At 32.6% G+C, this 21,801-nt stretch overlaps 1 protein-coding gene and 1 long non-coding RNA gene across 10 annotated transcripts in view; one reads left to right on the top strand and one right to left on the bottom strand.

Annotated features, from left to right (window-relative positions):
* The window catches only part of LOC106665705 (ecotropic viral integration site 5 ortholog), a 50,902-nt gene extending 29,345 nt beyond the window's left edge, over window positions 1-21,557 (top strand). For 3 of the 9 annotated variants that reach the window (XM_024226507.1, XM_024226501.1, XM_024226504.1), the window contains exons 3-18: window positions 2,751-2,848; window positions 10,528-10,649; window positions 10,752-10,880; window positions 11,074-11,244; window positions 11,839-11,967; window positions 12,036-12,200; window positions 12,282-12,350; window positions 12,439-12,597; window positions 12,678-12,914; window positions 13,016-13,189; window positions 13,269-13,430; window positions 13,501-13,665; window positions 13,733-13,900; window positions 13,956-14,051; window positions 14,124-14,261; window positions 15,552-16,011. In XM_024226507.1, coding sequence (XP_024082275.1) covers window positions 2,751-2,848; window positions 10,528-10,649; window positions 10,752-10,880; window positions 11,074-11,244; window positions 11,839-11,967; window positions 12,036-12,200; window positions 12,282-12,350; window positions 12,439-12,597; window positions 12,678-12,914; window positions 13,016-13,189; window positions 13,269-13,430; window positions 13,501-13,665; window positions 13,733-13,900; window positions 13,956-14,051; window positions 14,124-14,261; window positions 15,552-15,674 — 2,305 coding nt within the window. In that variant the 3' untranslated portion in view covers window positions 15,675-16,011. Of the gene's footprint in view, window positions 1-2,750; window positions 2,849-8,261; window positions 8,486-10,527; window positions 10,650-10,751; window positions 10,881-11,073; window positions 11,245-11,838; window positions 11,968-12,035; window positions 12,201-12,281; window positions 12,351-12,438; window positions 12,598-12,677; window positions 12,915-13,015; window positions 13,190-13,268; window positions 13,431-13,500; window positions 13,666-13,732; window positions 13,901-13,955; window positions 14,052-14,123; window positions 14,262-15,551; window positions 16,013-17,483; window positions 17,531-19,411 lie in introns of those variants that run through there. The other 6 variants (XM_014392341.2, XM_014392338.2, XM_014392337.2 and 3 more) reach the window with 6 other exon arrangements.
* On the bottom strand, window positions 18,256-19,405 carry LOC106665706. Its single transcript, XR_002910199.1, has 2 exons — window positions 19,276-19,405; window positions 18,256-19,208 (listed from the first exon to the last, which is right to left on the bottom strand). It is a non-coding gene; the product is annotated as an uncharacterized LOC106665706 (long non-coding RNA).
* Window positions 21,558-21,801: the final 244 nt, after the last annotated feature.

Genomic DNA, 21,801 nt, shown 5'->3' with positions numbered 1-21,801 from the left:
AACATTAAAAAACGAAGAATTGTGTAGTCCGTGTGGAAGCCGAAGACTATTCGGTCTTCTTTTTTATGCGGCCTTCCAATATTATCCCACACGTGCTTGATAGGGTTTAAATCTGGCGATTTGGGTGGTGTCCGGAGCTGCCTAGGCTCATGTATGATAAGCATTCATGAGTTTTCCGAGACATGTGTCTTGCTGGAAACGGAAAGTCCTTCATGTTGGGGTTGTTGTCTTTCTGGAAAAGGAAATTCCTTTTTTATACCCACTCTAATATTGCGTTCCTTTAAATTCTGTGATTATCAAAGTAGACGTATTGGTTCATGATCACATCGATAATGTGTAAATTGCCAACTCTTCTATAACCCATGCAGCCCCAAGCAAGCACTCCATATTTAGCTGTCGGTAGTTTTTTCTTTAATTTCAAATGTTCCCCTGGCTTACGCCACACTTTCATTCTTCTATCGGATGGAATAACAGTTTCCCAAAATACATCAGGCTTACTTAAATGCTCTTTAAAGAACTGGAGGCGCTTTTCCCAATTCTTCGCACTTATGCCCTGTGTTATCTGGGATTGCGTCAGTGCATGCCTTGTTTTTTAATAGTATTTTGTACCGGTTTAGGGCGTAAGTGAAATATTTACAATACTGATACAGAATATCTGCAATTTCGGGACCGCTTGTTGAAAGGTTGTTTGTCACTTCTTTGAGGACCTCATCGAGCCCCGTATACCGGGAGATGTTGTAATGAATTGTCGAGGGTCACTTATTAAGTACATTTCCTATTTCACAAAATGATTTTCCTTCATTATGCAATGTAACTATTACTTCCCGAGTGGACTGCGGTACGTCCATATTGAAGGTTAATATCGTAATAAGTAAAACATGATTGTTATTAAGATAATATTGCACAAGTATTTTTTGCCTCTCGATTAGCCTATTCAACGTTATTAGAAAGATTTTGTATAACGTTTCCGCTATTTCAAGGCCGACATATTTAACGTCTTTTGGATAACGTTGACGCTATTTGAAAAATTTTTGCGTAACGGATTTTCCTTGCCGAGTTTGTAGCAATTCAAATTATAGTCGTATCTTGCAAGCTTTTAAACAAAGGCAGCGTTAACAAATGTAATGGATGTTTTCTTGATTGCTGACGAAAATTTGGCAAATGCTGATGATCCGATAGTTGTAAAAGCTCTAACGTACAAAATTAATTACAGGGTGATGCGGGGTAAGTTCAGTTTAAGTGAAATTGATAAGGAAAACTGTCAAAAACTTTAAAGAAAATAGCTTTACTTTTAGAAATATTAGGAAAACTGCATTTCATTGCAGTTAGTTAACCATATGCGTACTCATTATAACCATATTCTATACCTTTTAAATTGTATTTAGTCGGTTTAACCAAAGGGTCTGTTGCACAATTGCTGGTCATTTATTGACGAAAAGTTGGCATATATAAAATGGGAACCTTATGGACCAACAAACAGCTGAGGTTCTCGCCGGCCCTCTGTGTGTTTTCCTTCTTTTTCTCTCCTTTCGCGCGTATTTCTAAAAATGTTGGTATATTTCTTGCTAACCGTCGTTCCTGCTTGAATGGAAATAAAACTGCTAAATATTTTACAGTTGTTTACACCAAATATACACACATTTTTAGGATTCATGAAAACTGTACGAAATGAAGAAAGAATGTTAACTACAAAATATTTTTTTTTTAAATTATATTTATACATTATTGGAGAACATATCCAATAAAACACAACTTTGATGACTTTACATTCACCCTTTAACAAGCTCGGCATTATGAAGCAACGTAGGACGCTATTTCAGATAGGTTCCGTTAAATCTGCGTTCTGGCTACGTTATGCAAAATCTCCTTATTATGAAAACAAATACTCCTTACATTGAATATTTTATTAATTATGTTTTAATCCAAAAGCCTTAAAATCATGGTCTTGACTACAACTCTAAACCACGAATCTATTATTGAATAAACGGTTGTTGGATCGCATAAGAAGATACAGTTAAAAGCCTTTAAATAATATATTAAGATTTAAGAAATTATATTTATAAAAACAATGACATACAATAAGAAATTTGGAGCTCACCTCTTGCGGTTTTTTATGATGAATATGATATCGTAAGGCTGATAGAAAGACATAAGATGAACTTCTTTATTTTTTATCGCAAAGCAAAACAATGCTAAAAATGAAGTTTACTTTTTTGTTTGTTTCAAAAGTTATTTTTTGCCACTTTTTAAATAATTTTAATTTGCATCAACATGAGTGTGAAAAGAGTAACTAACAACTCCACATCCGCGGTGGAAGTTTCACGTGTTTTGTTGATACTTCATTTTTCCTACCCCTGGTGTTTTACTTTTTCTGGTCAAATTCGGCTTGAAGAATTTTATAGGAACCACCCTTACACTTTTTTGTATTAATTATTTATTATCTGCGTTTGAACTCTGGTTTCAATAAATATTACTACTTTTACGGAGTTTTTCTAATTAATTAATATGAACCCCATATATTCATTGAGTCCTAACAGTATTAATTATTATGGGCGAACGGTGGCATAATTCTCTCTCAATAACCGTTATGCTCTCATTACATATTGAAACCCTTGTTGAGGTAATTGGATTTTAGATTACTTCCGAGAGCAATAAAGAAATGTTGGCCTATGCTCAGTTTTCTTCTTCTAGTGTAATATGGAATAGTAGTCATAAATATTTCCTTATTGTTTTCTTCTATGTTGTTTCAGGCTGATTGAAGCCGACTCCAAGAGTCTCAATTCCATCTCGAACAACAGCGGCCATTCACGCAAGAGCTCAGACACCTCGCAGATCTCTCTCAATTCAGGTAACTTTCAATTAATGGTAAAACCAAAGAATAATCCGTGTTAATATTGTAAACAAAATATTATATCTTGACGCGTATATGGGAACAATGAAACATGTCGGTCAGTACCACCTATCTTGGTTACGACTCCTAACTCGTTGGTGTTAACCAAAACCTAACAGCATGCAAGAGAAGCAATATGGCGTAACAATTTTTGATGATCATTAATATTTTTGCTTAATTACATAAGAAATATAATTAACTCGCTAATTGTATAATACGTTTTAATCCATATTAACAAAGAAAGCAAAAAATGTATTTATAAACTTTTAGAAGCTACTCTAGAATAATATGAAACCGTTTCTTGTTTGATTTAGTATTCCCTTTTCTTCAAAATTTAACTACTGATTTATTAACTACATTTTTTTGAAAGGTTGGGAGGTTGATTAGGAATTATAAAAATCCTTTCCTCTACTGCGACCTAAATAGATCTATTGTGGAACCCCTCTATAAATTGTAGTTATACCTTGGAAAGTGCACTTTTCATATAAGTCTAAGCATTTTCCTCGGTGTCTTTTCGCGTCCCTTTTGTGAAAATTTTGTTACCCATGGGGCTGTACCGTAACTGGGCTAATTCTTCACTTTCACAAAGGATATGTGCCGATGCCTTGGTCCTCCTGACAGAGTCGACATGTTTCGGTCTCTGCCCAACTTTAGACGATAGGAGGGCAGTGGCTGGTATAATTAATTCACCTCAAATCCTGCCTGCTGAGAGAGAGAGAAGTTCCTTCATCTTCCGTTTTGACAGATTTGTAAATTTTTTAGTTTGCCTTACACTCGGTACTTTTGTCCAGTGTTTGACGTTTTCTTTCTCAAACCATTTTTCCGGTTCCAACTTAAGCACACATTCCGATACACCACCCAATGTTGGTTCTGGTCTCATGAGTGAAAGGGTTGCCCCTTTTTTGGTTAGTTAGTCAGCCTGTTCTTCCTTCTTTCCATTAATTTCCGGGAATCCACTTTAAAGTAATGTTGTTTTGTTTTCCCAGAGTCTTTAAGCAGTTTTGGCACCACAGACAAGTTTAAGCATTTAGTGCCTTGGCTGCCTGACCACCTGAGAGTATGTAAATCTATGCACCTTTCATATTTTTCTACACTACTCCCAGTTTCATCTTTGATCCATTTATGTACCATATTAGGGTTCCTTGTTGAAATTTAGGGCCACTTTTCTCGCAAAGGTCGCCCATTTGGAAGGGTCTGTCGACACTCAAAAGCCACCTTTTGTACATAAATTTGTGAGGATGTAAGGTCGAAATTGACTACCTACTACATGACAACTTTTATAATTACGTAGTTTCATTGGAACATGAAGGTGTATAAGATTGTACAGTTCTTTTAAGTTCATCCTTGTTTTCTTGTTTCTCTTTTATATCTGCTCACTATATCGGTTGCTTCTAATATTTAAATTACTTTCCAACATATTCTGTCTACTGTAGCGTTTGTTAACAAGGACACTGCAACACGATATCACGATTCTATGAAAAATCAATCATTTCATTCAAATTAATTCCGCCGTTTTGTCAATTGTTTACTTAGCGACGGTCAAACCGTTCCATACTACAAATTGGTCAATTGACGTGAATCAACGCGAGAGAAACGTTATCGATTTCAATGTTTTATGACACCATTTTTTATAATTAAATATGAATAATGTATAATTCACTAAGTTGTTTTTAATTTCTTTGACCTTAAAATGGAAGCGGTTCATATTTTCCACGGGTTTCTGTTGATAATTAAATTGATTTTTAACCCAAGAAAGTAATGGTCTTCCTAGAACAAATCTATTTAAAACATCGATTTCCCATTTGTAATGAATATGGTATTGGCTTATTGACTAAGGGTCTAGGCGTGTGTACTTTTTTGTTGGTCTCATAACAAAAATAAAGGTTGTAGGATAGCAATATGTTTATAGATCTATTGTAGAGAAGAGTGAATGAGAGAGAGACAAAAAGATGGGCAGACATAGAAAAAGACAAGCTAAGATAGAGAAAAAGATTAAATAGAAACTAAAATAAACTTTAGTACAGTCTAATAACTTATACCTTGCTTTATTGACAGTTAACCTTATGCTAAATTACTTCTGCACCCTCGAAAACAAAAGTTTTATGTCCGAAAACGAGGGACTCGATCGTAAAACACACAACCAGTGCATATTTTAAAAATAAATCATTTACTTCGAAACCTTATCAAATGAAATAACTTGTTTTGAAAAAATCTGAATAAGCATTCATTTTTAAGATGTTTGTGACATGCCATTCTTCCGCCATAACGAATGCTGCAATGTACAGTTTAATTTATACATGTCAGAGTAAATTCATGTCAGTCAATTCAAGTGAGGTTTCGAGAGATCTGTGGAAGTTAATAAATGTACTTATCAGAATTCTAAAGGTGCATACCACGATTCTGCGGGTTCGTCACTCGATTAATGATTGTACAATTGGTAGTAAAGATGCATTTGTAGAAAAATGTATAAAAATTCATGTGTGAGTTACCTAGAACTACAAATAGGTGCACTGATTGGACTGTGACATTGAGTTAATATGCGTTAATAATATGTTTATAATATAAATATGCGTTATATTAATATAATGTTTGTATTTCTAAGCATTGTAAATATAAGTAATTAATTATACATGTAACTTCGCGTCAAAAGAAAACGCTGACTTTTAAAGGAAAGCCGGATCGCAATTAATAAGGAACATTGACTAAAGAAAATCGCATTAAGGCCAAAACCATTATTCGTAGTGAATGTCAAAAGGAAAGGTACAAATTTTCCTTAGTAAATTTAGAAAATTGGAGTCCTTAAATTACATCGGCCTCTGTTAATGGTATATGAACTGAATTGAAATTACTTAAACTCAATCCCCCCTCGGTTTCAAGTGTTTATTTTGTATTTGAAAATTGTGCTGGGTGTAAAATAACCCTAGAAATGGGTTGTCTAAGCGAGGTTGTGAAGGTGACAAAATCCCCTGAGATTAAAAGTCTGATTATTCGGTTTTGACTAGCTCATTCAATTATATACCGTCCATATCTGGGCCAAATTGAAAATTGGAAACGAAGACTTCAGCAATACTTACGGAAATTGGTAATTGGATCCGGAATTTCGTATTTTGATTGAAAATCCCCTAGAAATGCAGTACATGATCGATGCAAAAGCGTTTTGTTTAGGTAATTTTGAACTGACAGAAAGCGAAATTGCAGGCTGCACGGAATCGGGCGCATTAGTATTCTCGATTAACAGAATATTCAAACAAAATAGTCCAAGAATCCGGTAAAACACTTTGAAGATAATCTGAACGTTAAAACAGTTTTAGTCGTTAAGCCCAAGGTCTATCGAGACCCTCACCAGCCCGGCTACAGTTAATTCAATTTAAGATCTTACTTTCCGAGATTAGAAAAAAAAATTGTGATAAACTGGCAATTGAAGCAATTTGTTATTTGTATAATTTATGTATAATTTAACTGAAGCCAACATAATATATATTATGGTATTTATCTCTATTTAAAGCAAGGCTAGGTTTATAAATAGCATACATTATGGGCCCCAATAACCATCCCTAACCATCCATGTAAACATAACAGCATTCCAAATGGTTATAATTTGAATAAGCATATTCAATCCACTCAGGGAGTTGTAGCCCACTTAATGTGGAATTACTACGACGACGAGTGCGTCAGCTGTCATCTTGAGAATCAAAAAGTCTGATAAGGCCGAAAGGCTAGGTGCGGACGTTAAAGATCCTCATTGCCCTTTCAAGGACGACAGAGTATACGGGAAAGCAAAGCACCATATTCATCTGAGCTGCTGGTGGTGGGCTGTTGCTGCCAAGGTCGTCTCAAAGAGGCATACGATGTGAAGCCAACTTCCCACAAACCATTACGAATCGTTGGCCTTGCCAAAACATCTTGTACACTATGGAAAGGGTTCCGTCTTGCAGTAATGACAATATTTCTGTCCTCCCGTCTCTTTCAGACGGAGCGGCTAGTTGATTCAACTAGTTGAACGGACGGGTGTCAAGGAGTGTAGCCCAGGTAGCAAATGATGGGAACCGCCCCAATCCCTTGACACGCAGTCAGCTCGTCCGGGCGGGTGATCAGCAGGCACAAGTGCCGCTCACGTTCTCATCCTGACTCATTGACTCAACACAACAGACACTGTTCGGCATTCATACCAGTCGCCTAGTTGAGTCAACTGAGTTCGCCATGGAAAGCGTTACAATTGCAAGTTTCAATGTGGAACAGTTCATTAAAGATATTCGTATTAGTCCCGTGATATGGGACATGAGGTGTGAGGAGTATAGTGATAAAACTTAAAAAAAACGAAGCTTGGAGGAAAGTAGCACAACAGTATTTGAGAGAAAGCGCCCGTTTCCCAATTTTATAACAACGGATAAACCGGCACTTTTCTTTAATGGGTTTCCTCCTTTTTTGCTTCTCATTTTGCAGAAAAGCAAGCACAAGAAGTGCTCCTGCTTCCTCGGTGCTAACATCGTACTGACCTCCCGTTGGGAAGAGAGATTGATCCCACATGTTGCCTTGTGTGAAACCATCAAATAAAGTGTCTTCACCAGTAGTCAACCGGGCAACTTAGTTGAATCAACCAAACCGCCTCGTCTGAAGGAGGCCCGTCGTAATGCGCTGAGATCCACTACCAGCCCTCCTATGGTACCTCCAGTCTCTCGGAAATCTAACGCCCCGGAAACCACGCTCTGAGAAATGTCAACTGCCTCTGCGATATCCACTTGCCTGTGACCTCGATGACTCACTCTCACAATAATATTGCGAATGTCTGATTCAAGGTGATATCTTTCCATGGTTAAAGATAATACAACTGGATTAAAATAGAGAAAAGACGAGAAAAGGTGTTTGTTTACAAAATTAGTAATCTTCATGTTTACTATTCTTAAGTAAATCCTTTGTTAAAAATCAGGACTAACAATTTTTTGTTTTTTGTTCGTATTTTCTAGTTTGTTTTATCCAACTAACAAAAATAAATCGGTTAATTTAATTAAAATTAATATAATAAGAATATATTACAAATATCCCTATTCAGTTTTGAGCAATTTACAATAGATTATTACGAAAGCAAAAGTTCAAATTAATTTGTAATATTAACGTTGGTTGTTAATTCGTATTCAACGGTTTTTTTTTAAGTAGAATTATTGAAAGAAGAAGAAGAGACATTTTACTTTAGTATCGCGTCCTCGAAGTCCTTGCAAGTGCATATATGGAGTTCCTGAGAGACAACCTTAAAACGCCATCTGTCGCTTATTAACTAAAAATCTGAAGATAAATTACGGATTTTGGCACACCTACCAGTCGATAATCGAAACCAATGCTACAAAGTTATAAAGTTGGTGGGAGTACAAACTTGTACAAAATCAACCAGCATTAAAACTTGTACAGTCAGCAGTTCTTATCGGACGATAGCTATGAGTGGTTTTTCACCTTAATTAGCACGAATTGCGACTCATTTACCTATGGCCAGGCTGAAAAACACAATCTCTTACACAATCCAAGCGGAATTCAAGAAAAATGACTTCCCCGTCATCGTATGGAAGGAAGTGGACAGACAGAATACCAAAGAATTATTTCCAGGTAAACTCCATAGATCAAGAAACTCAAAAGTTGAATCATGGTGAATTTTTTTATCTTTTAAAATATAGTACCACTCAGTGTTTTTCTCTCTAAACTTTTTCAACGGTTTACCCTTAAAACCAAATTGCCAAAGCTATCAAGCTATTCTCTTCTACATTCATATCTCATGCATTTGTGTAAATAAAATAACTATATTTGTTCGACCATAATTTCATACATTACAGCAATCACAAAAGTGGTAAGAAATGTTTGTTATATCTACGTACATATAATATTAAGAGCATTGATCAAGCAACAATATGTTGATCAGGCACTGGGTCCGTCTTTACTCGCGGGTTTTGACGTACTAGTAGCGCTCATATGCGTTTCGGCTTTGTGTCATCTTCAGTGGGGAACTGAATTGAAATGAACAAGGACAACAGCCAATAGGGTAGTCTGAGGCCGCAACGGTGTTGACACGGCGACTCATCACTGAAAGGGAAAGGTCTCGGGTTCGAATCTGGCGACCCTGAATTCGAACCCAACATACTTACAAATGGACTTTTTTTCAAAAACACCTGTAACCCGGTATGACGGCTGTTGCGAACCTGTAAAGATAAAACATTCATATGTAAATACATCATTATGCATAGAAGATACAATATATATATACACATATAGAAAGAAAAAATAATATCAAAATAAATATTTAAAAAAAGGATACATCTACAAAATAAATATCTCTTGACAAAATGTAAAAGGAAAGGGATAAAAGTATGAAAAGGAAGAAATAAGAAATGAGGGTAATGACTTGAGTTGTAAGTGCATGGCTTTCTTTCTATAACTACACCCCAAAGAGCTCCAAATGAATTTGGAAAACTGACATTTTTTTTGTAGAAATGTTTGTGGAGCCATTAAAAAAATAAATAAAATATAACTTATTATTTACCAATTAACAACTCATCTTTTTTTACATTCTTTTCTAAAATTACTTGGTTTTTTCACAGTTAGAAGTCACCCATAATTCATGATAATAGTAATAATCGTCAATATTGGCAATGGTCAGATAGTTGATATGTAGCAGTATGCTTGGAGAGCTGACTCATATAATTATTTTTTGACCCAAATGACTGAAAAAGTAAATCCATCGCCTGATGAATGATCATACTATTACCAAAGGTTTTCCAAACTTCCAGATAGCAAAGAGTATTTTCTCAATACCAAATTATAGTCTCTTCTCTCCATGAGCAAAGTATGCTTTTTTTTTTTTTTTTTTTTTTTTTTTTTTTTTTTTTTTTAATGTTCACTGTATTTTTTTGGACTTTGTAGAAAAGCTCTCGGTTATCACAAGAGAGTCCATGACCTGTAGCCGATAAAAAGCATATTTAAAAGCCCAATAGTTTACTCTGTGGTGATAAACTCTTTTATATAAAATAAACTTTATAATACTTATTTAGTATTTCTTGGAAAAGGTTCACTTCAAAAAATTCTATTCGTTGGAGTTGTCATCATGACAAATTTCTGAATATTTTATCTTTGTTCTAGTCTAAATAAAGTGAAAAGTATAATATCTTTGAGAAATATGGTGTTATTTTATTAGGTGCTGTGTATTGCTACACACCATTAAAATAATTAGATTTTTAAGTATCAACCAAGTGGTGAAAGTTTGCTCTTTATGTTTTGTAAACTATTTTGTAAAATTGTTTCTAAATGTGTTCCTATAAAACCAGTTAATACTTCTTACTAAACAAGCAATAAACCTTATTAGTCAGACGTGATACACAATTACTGATATTAGAGTTTATTGTCTGTCATTTATTTTTCTTGGTTTTTTCAATAGTGGCAGAAAGATTAATCAGCAGAACAGCAAAAACAGAATTAGATAATGATAAAAAAAAGCATATCATTCGTTACTAAAAAAAAATTCTTAATTCCCCCCCCCCCAAATGTATTGCAACAAAACAACGGGTACCTTGGTATGGAGGGTGTGCATAATTCAAATAATTTATTTTCTGATTCCATTCATAAATTTCAAATTAGGTTAAAATTTCCTTCGTTTTAAGGTACAAGTTGCACTCAGGAGCGAGAAAGATCTGAAGATGGTGAAGAAGACTCTTGGATTTTGTGGGCTCAAATTGCAAACGACTGGGAAGCACACAAAAAGAAAAATTTGGCTCAAATCAAGGTATGAATTCAGTTAACTTATGAACTAGCTGTTGGAACACGAGATAATTTATTTGATACCAAAGAATCTAATTTTTTTATTACTATTTTATATTTGTTGCAGCAATTGGTTCGAAAAGGAATTCCACACCACTTCAGAGGAATTGTCTGGCAGCTGCTGTGTGATGCACACAACTCTCCAGAAAAGGAACAGTACGCCGAATATATTAAGGGTACATCAGCATGTGAAAAGGTGTGCACAATTCTATTAGTTTTTTCTCTCTTATTAAAAATTGACTTGTTGTGTTTTAATTTGTATTTGTTTAGTTGTCATTCATTCAAAGTGCTTAAATAAATAAAAAATTGTTAATATGTTTTGTTATAAACTTTAACTATTTGGTTGGCAGGAATGTTAATTATTTGTTTTATCATTTCATTTTTATAAGGTAATTCGAAGAGATATAGCCCGGACCTACCCTGAACATGATATGTTCAAAGAAAAAGATGGAGTAGGCCAAGAATCGCTTTTCAACGTCATGAAGGCCTATTCTCTGCATGATCGAGAAGTTGGCTATTGTCAAGGTTCTGGATTCATTGTTGGACTTCTTCTCATGCTGGTAACTGCCGCTTTCTTCATCTCCGGTGAAGGGAACTCTAACATAAAGAGAGCGATATCTTTTAAAATTAAATTAATATATAAACATATTTATGTTTGAAAAGTTTTAAAAGTCTGCTCTTTCTGTCGGAGAAATGTAGTTTGGCACTTTATGTATTATTCATGATTGGTATTTTTCATTATTTTACCAGGGAACTATGGTGACGGGGTAATTCAGTTTAGCAGAGCTTTGGTTTCTCGTGGTTTTAAAGCTTGTAATGAATGAACATTGTAAACAATAATAATACAAAAGACAATATTGTATTTATTATATCTAAAAGTTGAATCATCATTTTGTTTTTTGTAGAAAAGTCCCAGATTATATTTCTCAGACTTATTTATACTAACAGATTATGGATTGCTTAAGAGTATATTTTATTTATGAATTTTCTGAGTTTCTTTACCCTAAGTACTTAGATAAGAATATTAAATCCATTTTTTGAAATGAGTGACTTTTTTCTCTATTCTTTCATATGTTCTTAAGCATTCCACTTTCTAAAGCTGGAGAACAGACAACTACTAGGAATTGACTTGCTTTGTTTATATGATTTTAAAGCAGATGCCAGAAGAAGAGGCATTCGCTGTGTTTGTCAAACTCATGAAGGACTACAGAATGAGGGATATGTTTAAACCGACAATGGCAGAACTTGGTTTATGCATGTACCAGTTGGAGAACTTAGTTCAGGTATTCATACTGGCAACTAATCGGTGTAAAATAAAATAACTAGGTTAATACAGTTGTTTTATAAATAGGAACTGATACCAGAGCTTCACAATCATTTTAATTCTCAAGGATTTCATACATCTATGTATGCTAGCTCGTGGTTTCTCACACTATTCACCACTGCCTTGGCAATTCCTACAGCTTGTCGTATAATCGATGTGTTTCTATCTGAAGGAATGGAAACCTTATTCAAAGTTTGTGGCTGTTTATTTTTATTTAGAAGCGTGACTAAGATGTGTATAATTTAATTACTTTTATTAAAAATTATCTTGCAGGTAGCGCTTGCGTTATTGACAATGGGTAAAGACGATTTGCTCTCTTTAGATATGGAAGGAATGTTGAAGGTAAGGGAAACAATAAATGAACTTTCTTAAATAAAACTTATCTAATTTAAATATTAACAAGAAAGGTGTACTAATATTTTTGTTCTAGTTCTTTCAGAAAGAATTACCCATAAGAGCAGATGCAGATCCAGAAGCTTTAATGAATTTAGCTTATAATGTAAAGTTTAATACCAAGAAAATGCAAAAGTTGAAAAAAGAATATACAGTCATGAAAACCAAAGAACAAGAAGATATGGTCGAATTAAGGGTAAGTTTTTTTAGCATGTTTTATTTAATTTTATTTATATTCTTCAAAATCTTAATTTTTTTATTTAAATCATGATACAGAGATTAAGGCAGGAAAATAGATTGCTGCGTCAGAGGGTAGAACTTTTAGAGGCTGAGTCATCTGAACTTGCTCACAGGCTGGTCCGAGGACAAGTGTCAAGGGCTGAAGAGGAAGAGACTATTTTTACTGTACAACGAGAACTCCAGGCGTTGCGGATGACTCATCTGCAGACAACTCACCAACTGGAAATAGCTCAGGAGGAAATCAAAGATCTTTTAATGGTTATTGAACAAAACGTAAGTAATAAAAAAGAAAAAGCTCTCAGTTTATATTGATTATGAACCAAATTGCCCAATTTATAATTTTTATGGTTGAAATTTTGAAATTTTTCATGAAGCATAATTCATGCCAGAGTTCGTTAGATGAAATAACAGCTAAGAAAGAACAGTTGTCTCAAAAAGAGGAAATGGTCTCCTGCCTTCAAGAGGAACTTTTTAAAGTTCGACTCAGGGAGGCCGAAAAAGATGCTGTTATAAGAGATCTCCATTCTAAAATTCAGGATTTAGAGCAAGTTCGTATATTATTCATAATTTTTTTTTCTATTATTCATAAATGAATATTTTGAATTTATTATGTGCCTTCACTTCTAGGATAAGAAAACTTTGAGAGAAAGTACAGTGGACAACTCAGTTGCTCACCTCCAGGAGGAGCTTATCGCTGTTAAACTTAGGGAAGCGGAGGCAAATTTAAGCTTAAAAGATTTACGTCAACGTGTGACGGAGTTAAGTTCTCAGTGGCAGAGACATCTACAAGTAAGTATTATTTTAGTTTTTAATCACCATTCCTTTAAATACAAAGAATTTTTACACTGTATGTCTGTAGGAGCACAGGGCAGAACCACCGACAGCACCTGATTCTACACCAAAGAAACTAGGCCTATTTTGGGAATCCCGGAGTGGTGATGTTCAAAGGCTTGAAGAAGAACTTATGAGTACAAGACTAAAAGAAATGGAAGCTGTCATGGAGTTGAAAGAAGTGAGACTAAAGGTAATCATCTCATTAATTTTACATAACTCCATTCAACTCGATCTAATTTTTGTTTTGAATAACAAAGGTCATGGAGCTTGAAACACAAATACAAGTCAGTAGCAATCAACTTAAACGCCAAGATGAAGATAATAAAAGACTTGCTGAAGCTTTAGAAACAACAGAGACTAAGCTTAAAGAGCAGACTTCTAAATGTAGAGACCACATCCATAAATACACTGATCTTGAATCAAAGGTATGGGTTCTTTCCTTGTTATTTAAATTACATTTACAAAAATCCTACTTTTTAGATGAAAGATGAATTGATGATGGCTAGAATACGAGATGCCGAATGTTCTCAACTTGTTGCCGAATTAACACAAAAAATTTCCCGATTGGAATTAAAAGTATGTTGTCTGATTTTCTTAAATTTTTATAGTGTTTATTCCTTTTTTTTTTATTCATTGTCTATTTTTAAGAATTCTGAACTAGTGACTGAAGGTGAATTGAGGAGTCACATTGGGGATTCAGACAAAGTGAGGCAACTTCAAGAAATGTTAGTCGAAATGAACAAAGGAGATGTGAGTAAAGTTATATTTCCATTAAGTAAATCATTTATATTGGGTTGTCCGGAAAATAATGCAGGATTTTGGTATTAAACAAAAAAAAAGAAACTAGTTACTTTAAAGCAATGTTCTTTAATCAAAATAATTTCCCATACTCTCAATACATTTCTCCCAACGTGTTGGTAACTTATTAATTCCGTCTGAGTAGAATTCAGAATTTTTAGAATTGATAAAGTCAATAAATGCATTTTCCAGTTCCGTTTGATTTTTGAATATTATGTGTTGTAAGTAGTGGTCCAGGTGTCTAAAAAAATGGTAGTCAATAGGCGAGAGGTCCGGAGAGTAGGGTGGGTGAGGCAAAGTTTCATAGCCAAGCTCCAATAATTTTTGTGACGTTACACGTGACACATGTGGTCGAGCGTTGTCATGCAACAAAATGGGCCCTTTCCGATTGACCAAAGAGGGCTTCATTGCTGCCAATTTCTGATGCATGGTATTAATTTGGTTACAGTATGATTCAGCATTGATGGTTTCGCCAGGATTTAAGAAGCTGTAGTGTATTAAACCAAATGAAGCCCACCATACCGTAACCATTACCTTTTTTTGATGAGTTGGGGGCTTTGGAAAATGTATTGGAGCTTCTCCTTTGTCGAGCCACTGTCCAGAACGTCTAGTGTTATCGTAGAGAATCCACTTTTCGTCACATGTAACAATTCTGGCCAGAAATGGGTCATTTTTGTTTCGACAAAGAAGTGATGCACAAACATCAAAGCGCTGATTTTTTTGGCGATCGTTTAATGAGTGTGGAACCCAATTTTCGAGTTTTTTCACTTTTCCAATCGCCTTGAGGTGGTCAGCGACGGTCGTTTTACTGACTTTGAGTTGCTCTGCAAGTTCTCGAACAGTTGTTTTGGGGTTTTCTTCCACCACTGATCGCAGAACATCATCATTAAGAGAGGAAGGCCTTCCACGACCTTCTTCATCTTCAAGGCTGAAATCTCCCTCCCGAAATTTTTTAAACCACCTTTGCACAGTGCACTCATTAACACAACCCTCGCCCCAGACTTGGTTAATGTTTCTAGCCGTTTGGGCTCCGCTTCGGCCGAGTTTAAACTCGTAAAAGAAAATCGTACGAAATTCTCGCTTTGACATTATAAGGATGACTGAATTATTTCCAAGTAGCGGAATGCTACAGAGGTAAACAAACAATATCATTTGGAAGAGGATTAATAAGTGTTGACATTCATACAAATGAGTAATCCTGTAAACGTAAACAGAATATTTTATATAGATTTTTTTTAATGAAAACTTAAAAACCTGCATTATTTTCCGGACAACCCGATATATTTACATACTCTACGCATATTTTATAATATTTTACTTTTTTTTCACAAGATGATTCAGTATGAATCATCAAAGGGACATTTATTTTCAAAATCCTTACATTCACCTCCATTAGAATGAACATAAATATTTTACAACAAAGAAAATATCCCGAACAAAAGGTGTTAGGAAGAAGCTATGTTTGAACTTGAACATTGAATTTTTTCTTTCATTGTCATATTGATAAATGAGTCATGTTCTTTTAGCTAGAAGAAAAAAGAAAAAGAAAAAAAGTTTGCTCCCTCAACGAATAAAACCATTAACAAAATATTAATAAAAGAAATTATTTAGGGAGAGGTTTTATGTTGTCCAAATAAATAATGCAGTTAATATTTTTTTAAATAATAATTTGAGAAATTAATATGTTTGTTATCAAAGGTTATTTATTGTTCTAACTCTTCTTTTAGGGGGGCGTCGGTGGCCGCAAGGTTTAGTCTTTGACACGGCGCTCATCACTGTAAGGTAAAGGTCCAGGGTTCGAATCCAGCGGCCCTGCATTCGAACCCGACAGACTTACAAATGGGCTTTTTTTCAAAAACACCGGCACCCCGAGGGTTTATATGACCTCTGCTGTTGCGAACCCTCGTAAAAAAAAAAAAAAAAAAAACTTCTTTATAGTACTTAGTATTTTATAGTACATACTTATTCATTTAAACACATTTATTCTCTAATTTTTGATTTATTGAATTGAAATAAATACAACAGAAAACTGAGAGAAATGACTTTTAAGTAGAACATTTAAAAAAATAAATATATAGTTTGGTCATTTTCTATCATTTTTGTCTGCCTTTCTTTCTGGTTGTGAGATAGTCAAATGAGTCTTTCTTCTTGCAACTTTCTCTTTTATACCAAACTAGCAAGACTTGGAAGGCCAAAATAATTTTTTGAAGCAACAAAACTACAGGTTCATCACGCCACGGGTTGCAGACCACCAAAGAGGAAATCTTATCATATTTTGGTACATAGTTCTTCTATGAAGTAATTTTATAAGTGTGTCTCTTTTCTTTTGGGCCCAACCCTGAATTCGGAGAACTGAAAACAAGGTCCCAGAGGTTTTTATGATCGGACCTGACTATAATTATCTAATTTATCGATCAGGCACCTTTTTTTAATATATTCCATTCAAACCAAAATAAATACGAGACCAAAATATTAATTAAATTTAAATCTTTTATTACATTTATTTCCAAATCAAATTTAATTCTCGTTTTATAAAGAGAAGTAAAAGTAAAGGAAATTATTATTATTATTATTTTTTTTTTTTTACCACCAATTCAAAAATACGATTAAAATTTTAACACAACTTTTAAAATCAAATGTTATTTCTTTTATTTTTCTTTATAAAAATATATTTTTTGTCACAACTCTTTTTAAATTAAAGTACAATTATTATTTTTTGTTTTGACGTCAAAATATAAAATTTACTCACTTGAATTGTGTACACACCAAATTTTTTCTTTATTACAAAAAAAAAACAGCTCTTTAACCCATGTGATGATTTGAAATGCCGTCAAATAGTCTTTGTTCCTTTTATTTATATTTCCACAAATTGTGGATTAACAGAAGGACAAACTGAGTTTCTAAATTTAGTTTAAAAAAAATGTTTTTTTCAGCTATTATATCAAAATTTGACGAATTCCACATAAGTAACAAATTAATCTTATAAATCAATTGTTAATTTATTTGTTATGTGCTTCAGAAAATAATGTAACTTATTGTGCTTGTAAATATGTTGGCAACTTTTGCAAGCGACTCTTTTTTTAATGAAACAGCCATAAAAGGATTTTAACGCTCCCCAAAGACTACAATATAATAAAATATATTTTTGGCCTTTGGCACAATAATGTATATAAGTGATATGGTTAGATTCAAAGATTTGGTATTTCCCAGCTGAAGACTCCCTCAACACCTGATATTGAGCCTTGGAAGTGGGTTGAGTAAGTTGGTCCAGATTAAAGCATGAACACTTACCGCATGGGTTCAAATTACAGCATGTGCTTTCCCTTTGTTTATAAATAATTTTATTTTATATAGTTTCCCCCCCCCCAATTATTGCCCTTTTGAAGCCCTATCCATGAAAGTAGATTCAGATATTTTATTCTGTAACTATAAGTAGATTTTATTTAGCCAGTTAACAAAAAAAATCCAAAATAATCAATTAGGTTATTTTATTGTTGCTTCATAAATAATTTTTTCCTTAATTTACAATGTTGTGATTTTTTTAATTAATGTTTTAAAATGAATGCTGTGAACTATCAACAATCTACCAGATGAAATACTGTTTTGGCAAGGAACAAAGGTTTCAGATGAACCTTAGTCTGTAGATTGTGTGGCATGTTGAATGCATTTTGTGGCAATTTTATTGAATGTAAATTTTCATAATTTGGTGGTATTATTCATAATAATATGTATTTTACTACTTGTCAATATGCTTTTCAATATAAAAAAACAATCAGCAAATAATTAATAATAATAATACTTTTTAGTCAATGTAGAAAATGGAATTTATTTAAGTTATGGTTGTCAAACTTAAATCACACACATTAAGCTAAGCAAAAAACATATTGGAAACACCAAATATTACAACTTCTCCATCAAACATAATTGACAATTAATCTGCTTAGTTGAAAGTAGCCTTCCTTGTATTCATGCGGGAATATGATTTTTTTTTTTTTTTTTACAAAATCGGTTGATCAATAATTAGTTGAAGTGGTGTGGAGCATCATTATCATTCCTGACCACTCTTCACTACTTCAACAAACATATCTTTTATATTCTATTATATATCATTATTATTTATTCAAATAAATTGATATATTATTTTTTACGCAAAGTGTGGTTCTCATGTGAGTATCGTTGAATATTAGCAAAAAAGAAGGAAATTGGTAGGGTGCAGGGGTATTTTCTGGATGTTGTGAGTTTGAGCCCTGCTTGACAACCACACTTTGCATAAAAAATAATATACCAATTAATATAATTGCTTTTATAATAGGACCAACTAAAAACAAATATATATTATTTATTCAACATATCTAAAATATTGACATCTTTTAGATACACCTCATCTGCAAGCTAAGCAAAGCCAAATTCCTTTGACGCATTTACTGCAGGATTTATTTAATTTAACTTGTTTATCAGGTTGATATTTTTTTATTTGGAAGAACTGAGAGTTTGATTTTTCTCCATGTCGTCATCATCAGTCGCTTTGCTAAAAATTAATATATACTAGTTAAAATAACTAATATAATTGCAATTTAATTATGGTCCCACATCAATTTACCATTGCTAATTTATACATCGTTGTGCAGCTATGATGCCACGAATCACAATGTTTGAGAATGGTGGAATAAGAGGTAAAATTTAAATACATATACATAGTTGTCAATTGGGGACCAATCACCACAGCTCAGTCGGTGGTAGAGCACCGTGGTACTAATCTGGATGCCAAAGGTCTGAGTCCCGCACGTGACACTAATTTTTCATCTCAACCTTCTTTGCATAAAAATTAATACGTATTGAAAAACTGGTTAAAACAATTATAATTGGTGATGATTCTCCTACATCATCCTAATTCATTTAATTGATTGTTTACACTCAAATATGCATTGTAATAAACTGAAAATATAAAATATGTAGATAAGAAGATAGAAAACATTAAAGATTTTAAAAAAATCATCTTTACCCATTGTTGAGATTTGTAGTTTTATCAGTCATCTGTTTTCTAATAATACTCTTCTATTATATATTTGGTTTTAAAACAAATGGCTATATAAATTGCTAATGCTGAATAATAATAATGTTAATTGTTTTAATTTTAGGTCATGAGCGATTCCTGGTCTAACAAAGGCATGAATCGATCTGGGTCTGTCGATACCGAGAGTGAACACGAAGAAACAGCAGATCTTTACATCAAGCTTGAAATGTAATGAAAGAATTATTGTTTTAAATTGAATTTAAATTAAGAAAGAATCGTCACACCCAGTAATACAAGGGCGGGAGATGGAGCTACTGATTTTTTGGCGAAACGATATCCCATTTTGATGTTTAATACTTTTAAAACAAATATTCCTTGTATAAAACTGTGCAAGGATTTGTTTAAAAAAAAAGTCTTATCTTCATTTAAATGAATTAATAGTTAAAACTAAATATGAAAAGTAGCGGTTTGCTCAGCTCTTAGAAAAAGTGAAAGTTACAGTGAAAGCACAAATATTTAATGATATTATTTATCTTTGTTAATTATTAACAGAGATATAAATGAACAAGTTGTGGTAAAAATTTTATTTTCCATCTACTTTAGAAGAAAATGACAAAAATTAACCATAAATAAGTTTAGGTTTATTTATTGTAAGTGTATCTTTATAACCAGTTAAGGAAATTAACATGGTTCTCAACACTTATAAACATTTTCATAGCATATAAACAAGCCTACTTTTGATAAATCTTTTAAATTTAATTAAATTGTATTAGAGATTTTATATAACTTGTAAAAAGGAATTTTTTTACAATATCGGATTGAGGACCATTTGTGAACAAATAAGTATGGCGTACTTCATCGTAAATGATATAATCAAACTCAAAATATTTGAAATAGAATCCCCTTGAAAGATTTCACGGGAGAAAAATTATTAGTTGAAAAAAGTGTAATTCAAGACTACATATCTCATATTATGTTTAAATAAAAATTACTTTTGTTGTATTCAGTAGCAAACGCTATTCAACAGTACATTTGTACCAATAGTTTTTAAATTAAATTAAATATTCTTGAAATTAAAAAGGTTAAGTAATTCCTTGCAGAAATTTTAATTTCTCATAGTGAATACTTTAAGGTTTGGGATTTATTATTTTTATTATACTTGCTTCTATGAAATTAAATTGGCATACAATTAGATATTATTTATACTTATTTATTTTATCCGTCCTTTTTAAGTGTATTTCTGTGAACTGATTTTATTTTAATTGTATACAAAACCCAGTATTTATTATATTAATGTTTTTTTTGTTAAAATTTGATTTATTTTTCTCCACACCATTTATTTGTATAGAACAGAGAATTGTAAATATAGTTTTTAGAAAGATAATAATAAAAAAAGTGCAATGTTTGTATATTCGTTTATTATTAGTTAAATATTTAAATTATTTTACAAACGTCAAATTATTACTCACATTCAAATTTTAAATTGGTGTGCATACTTCCCCTCTCAATTTTGCTACTTTATGTATCGGAATAGTGTATATTGTAGTAATATATATATAAACTAAGGTTTCTTTTGCTAACAATTATTCCTTTAATTGTAAAAGGTTTATAGAAAGAAATTTGGCTAAATATTTTTTAATTGCATATGTTCCTTATTCACGTCAACTGGATTTATTTGGATATCAAATTACATTCCAGAAAGTAGGTTATTTTTTTAGCAATTACCTGTGATCTTGCAATTATAATTTGCTTTCTTAATAAAGTTCTTTACTATTAAATTTTTCTGATATTAGTTTCTAGTATTTTTCACGGGACCATTAAATTAATTTGTCTGACACATCTTTCATATAGAATAATCTGTTAATTTATTGTTGTGTACTTATCATTTAACAATTAACCATTTTTAGATATAACAAGAAATAGTATTTTTATTATTAATTCACCATTTGTGATACATTATATAATTGTAATGCAGTTTACTGCTGTATTTGTCATTACTTTTTTATTCTTTTAGTAATATAGTTAGTTGTTTTTATTTCTGCTTCTCAAATTGCTTGTTTTTTCTTGTCTTAAAAAAAAAATATTTCAGTGTCGAAAAAATACAATGTTCATTGCTCATTTTATTATTTATTCAGTCAATTTTTTCTAGTGATATGGTTAAAATAATATTTTTCACACTTTTTTGATTTTGTAACATTGCAGTTTTGATTCATGGCTACACACGTGGTAAAAAAATAGACTTTTGGTTAATAAAATTGTATATTGCCAAATAGTTTTATCTTTACTGTACCTTGTAATCATTAAATTTCTGAAATCCCAATAAGCTGTTTTTAATCAATTATAAAAAATATCCAAGTATTTGTTGACAAATGAAGTTTTATGTGTAACCCATTGTACCAAGATTTAGGTAAACAATGGGCCTAATTTGAGTAAAAACAAATTAATTTCTTTCCCCGTTTTACACTATTTTCATTCTATCAAATCTATCAACTTAATTGTTTCTTCAATTATTAT

This window comes from Cimex lectularius, unplaced genomic scaffold, assembly GCF_000648675.2.
Source record: "Cimex lectularius strain Harlan isolate CLEC.00 unplaced genomic scaffold, Clec_2.1 scaffold129, whole genome shotgun sequence".
Classification (NCBI taxonomy): domain Eukaryota; kingdom Metazoa; phylum Arthropoda; class Insecta; order Hemiptera; family Cimicidae; genus Cimex; species Cimex lectularius.
The sequence above is the reverse complement of the archived record's forward strand: the minus strand, read 5'-3'. Positions and strand labels throughout refer to the sequence as shown.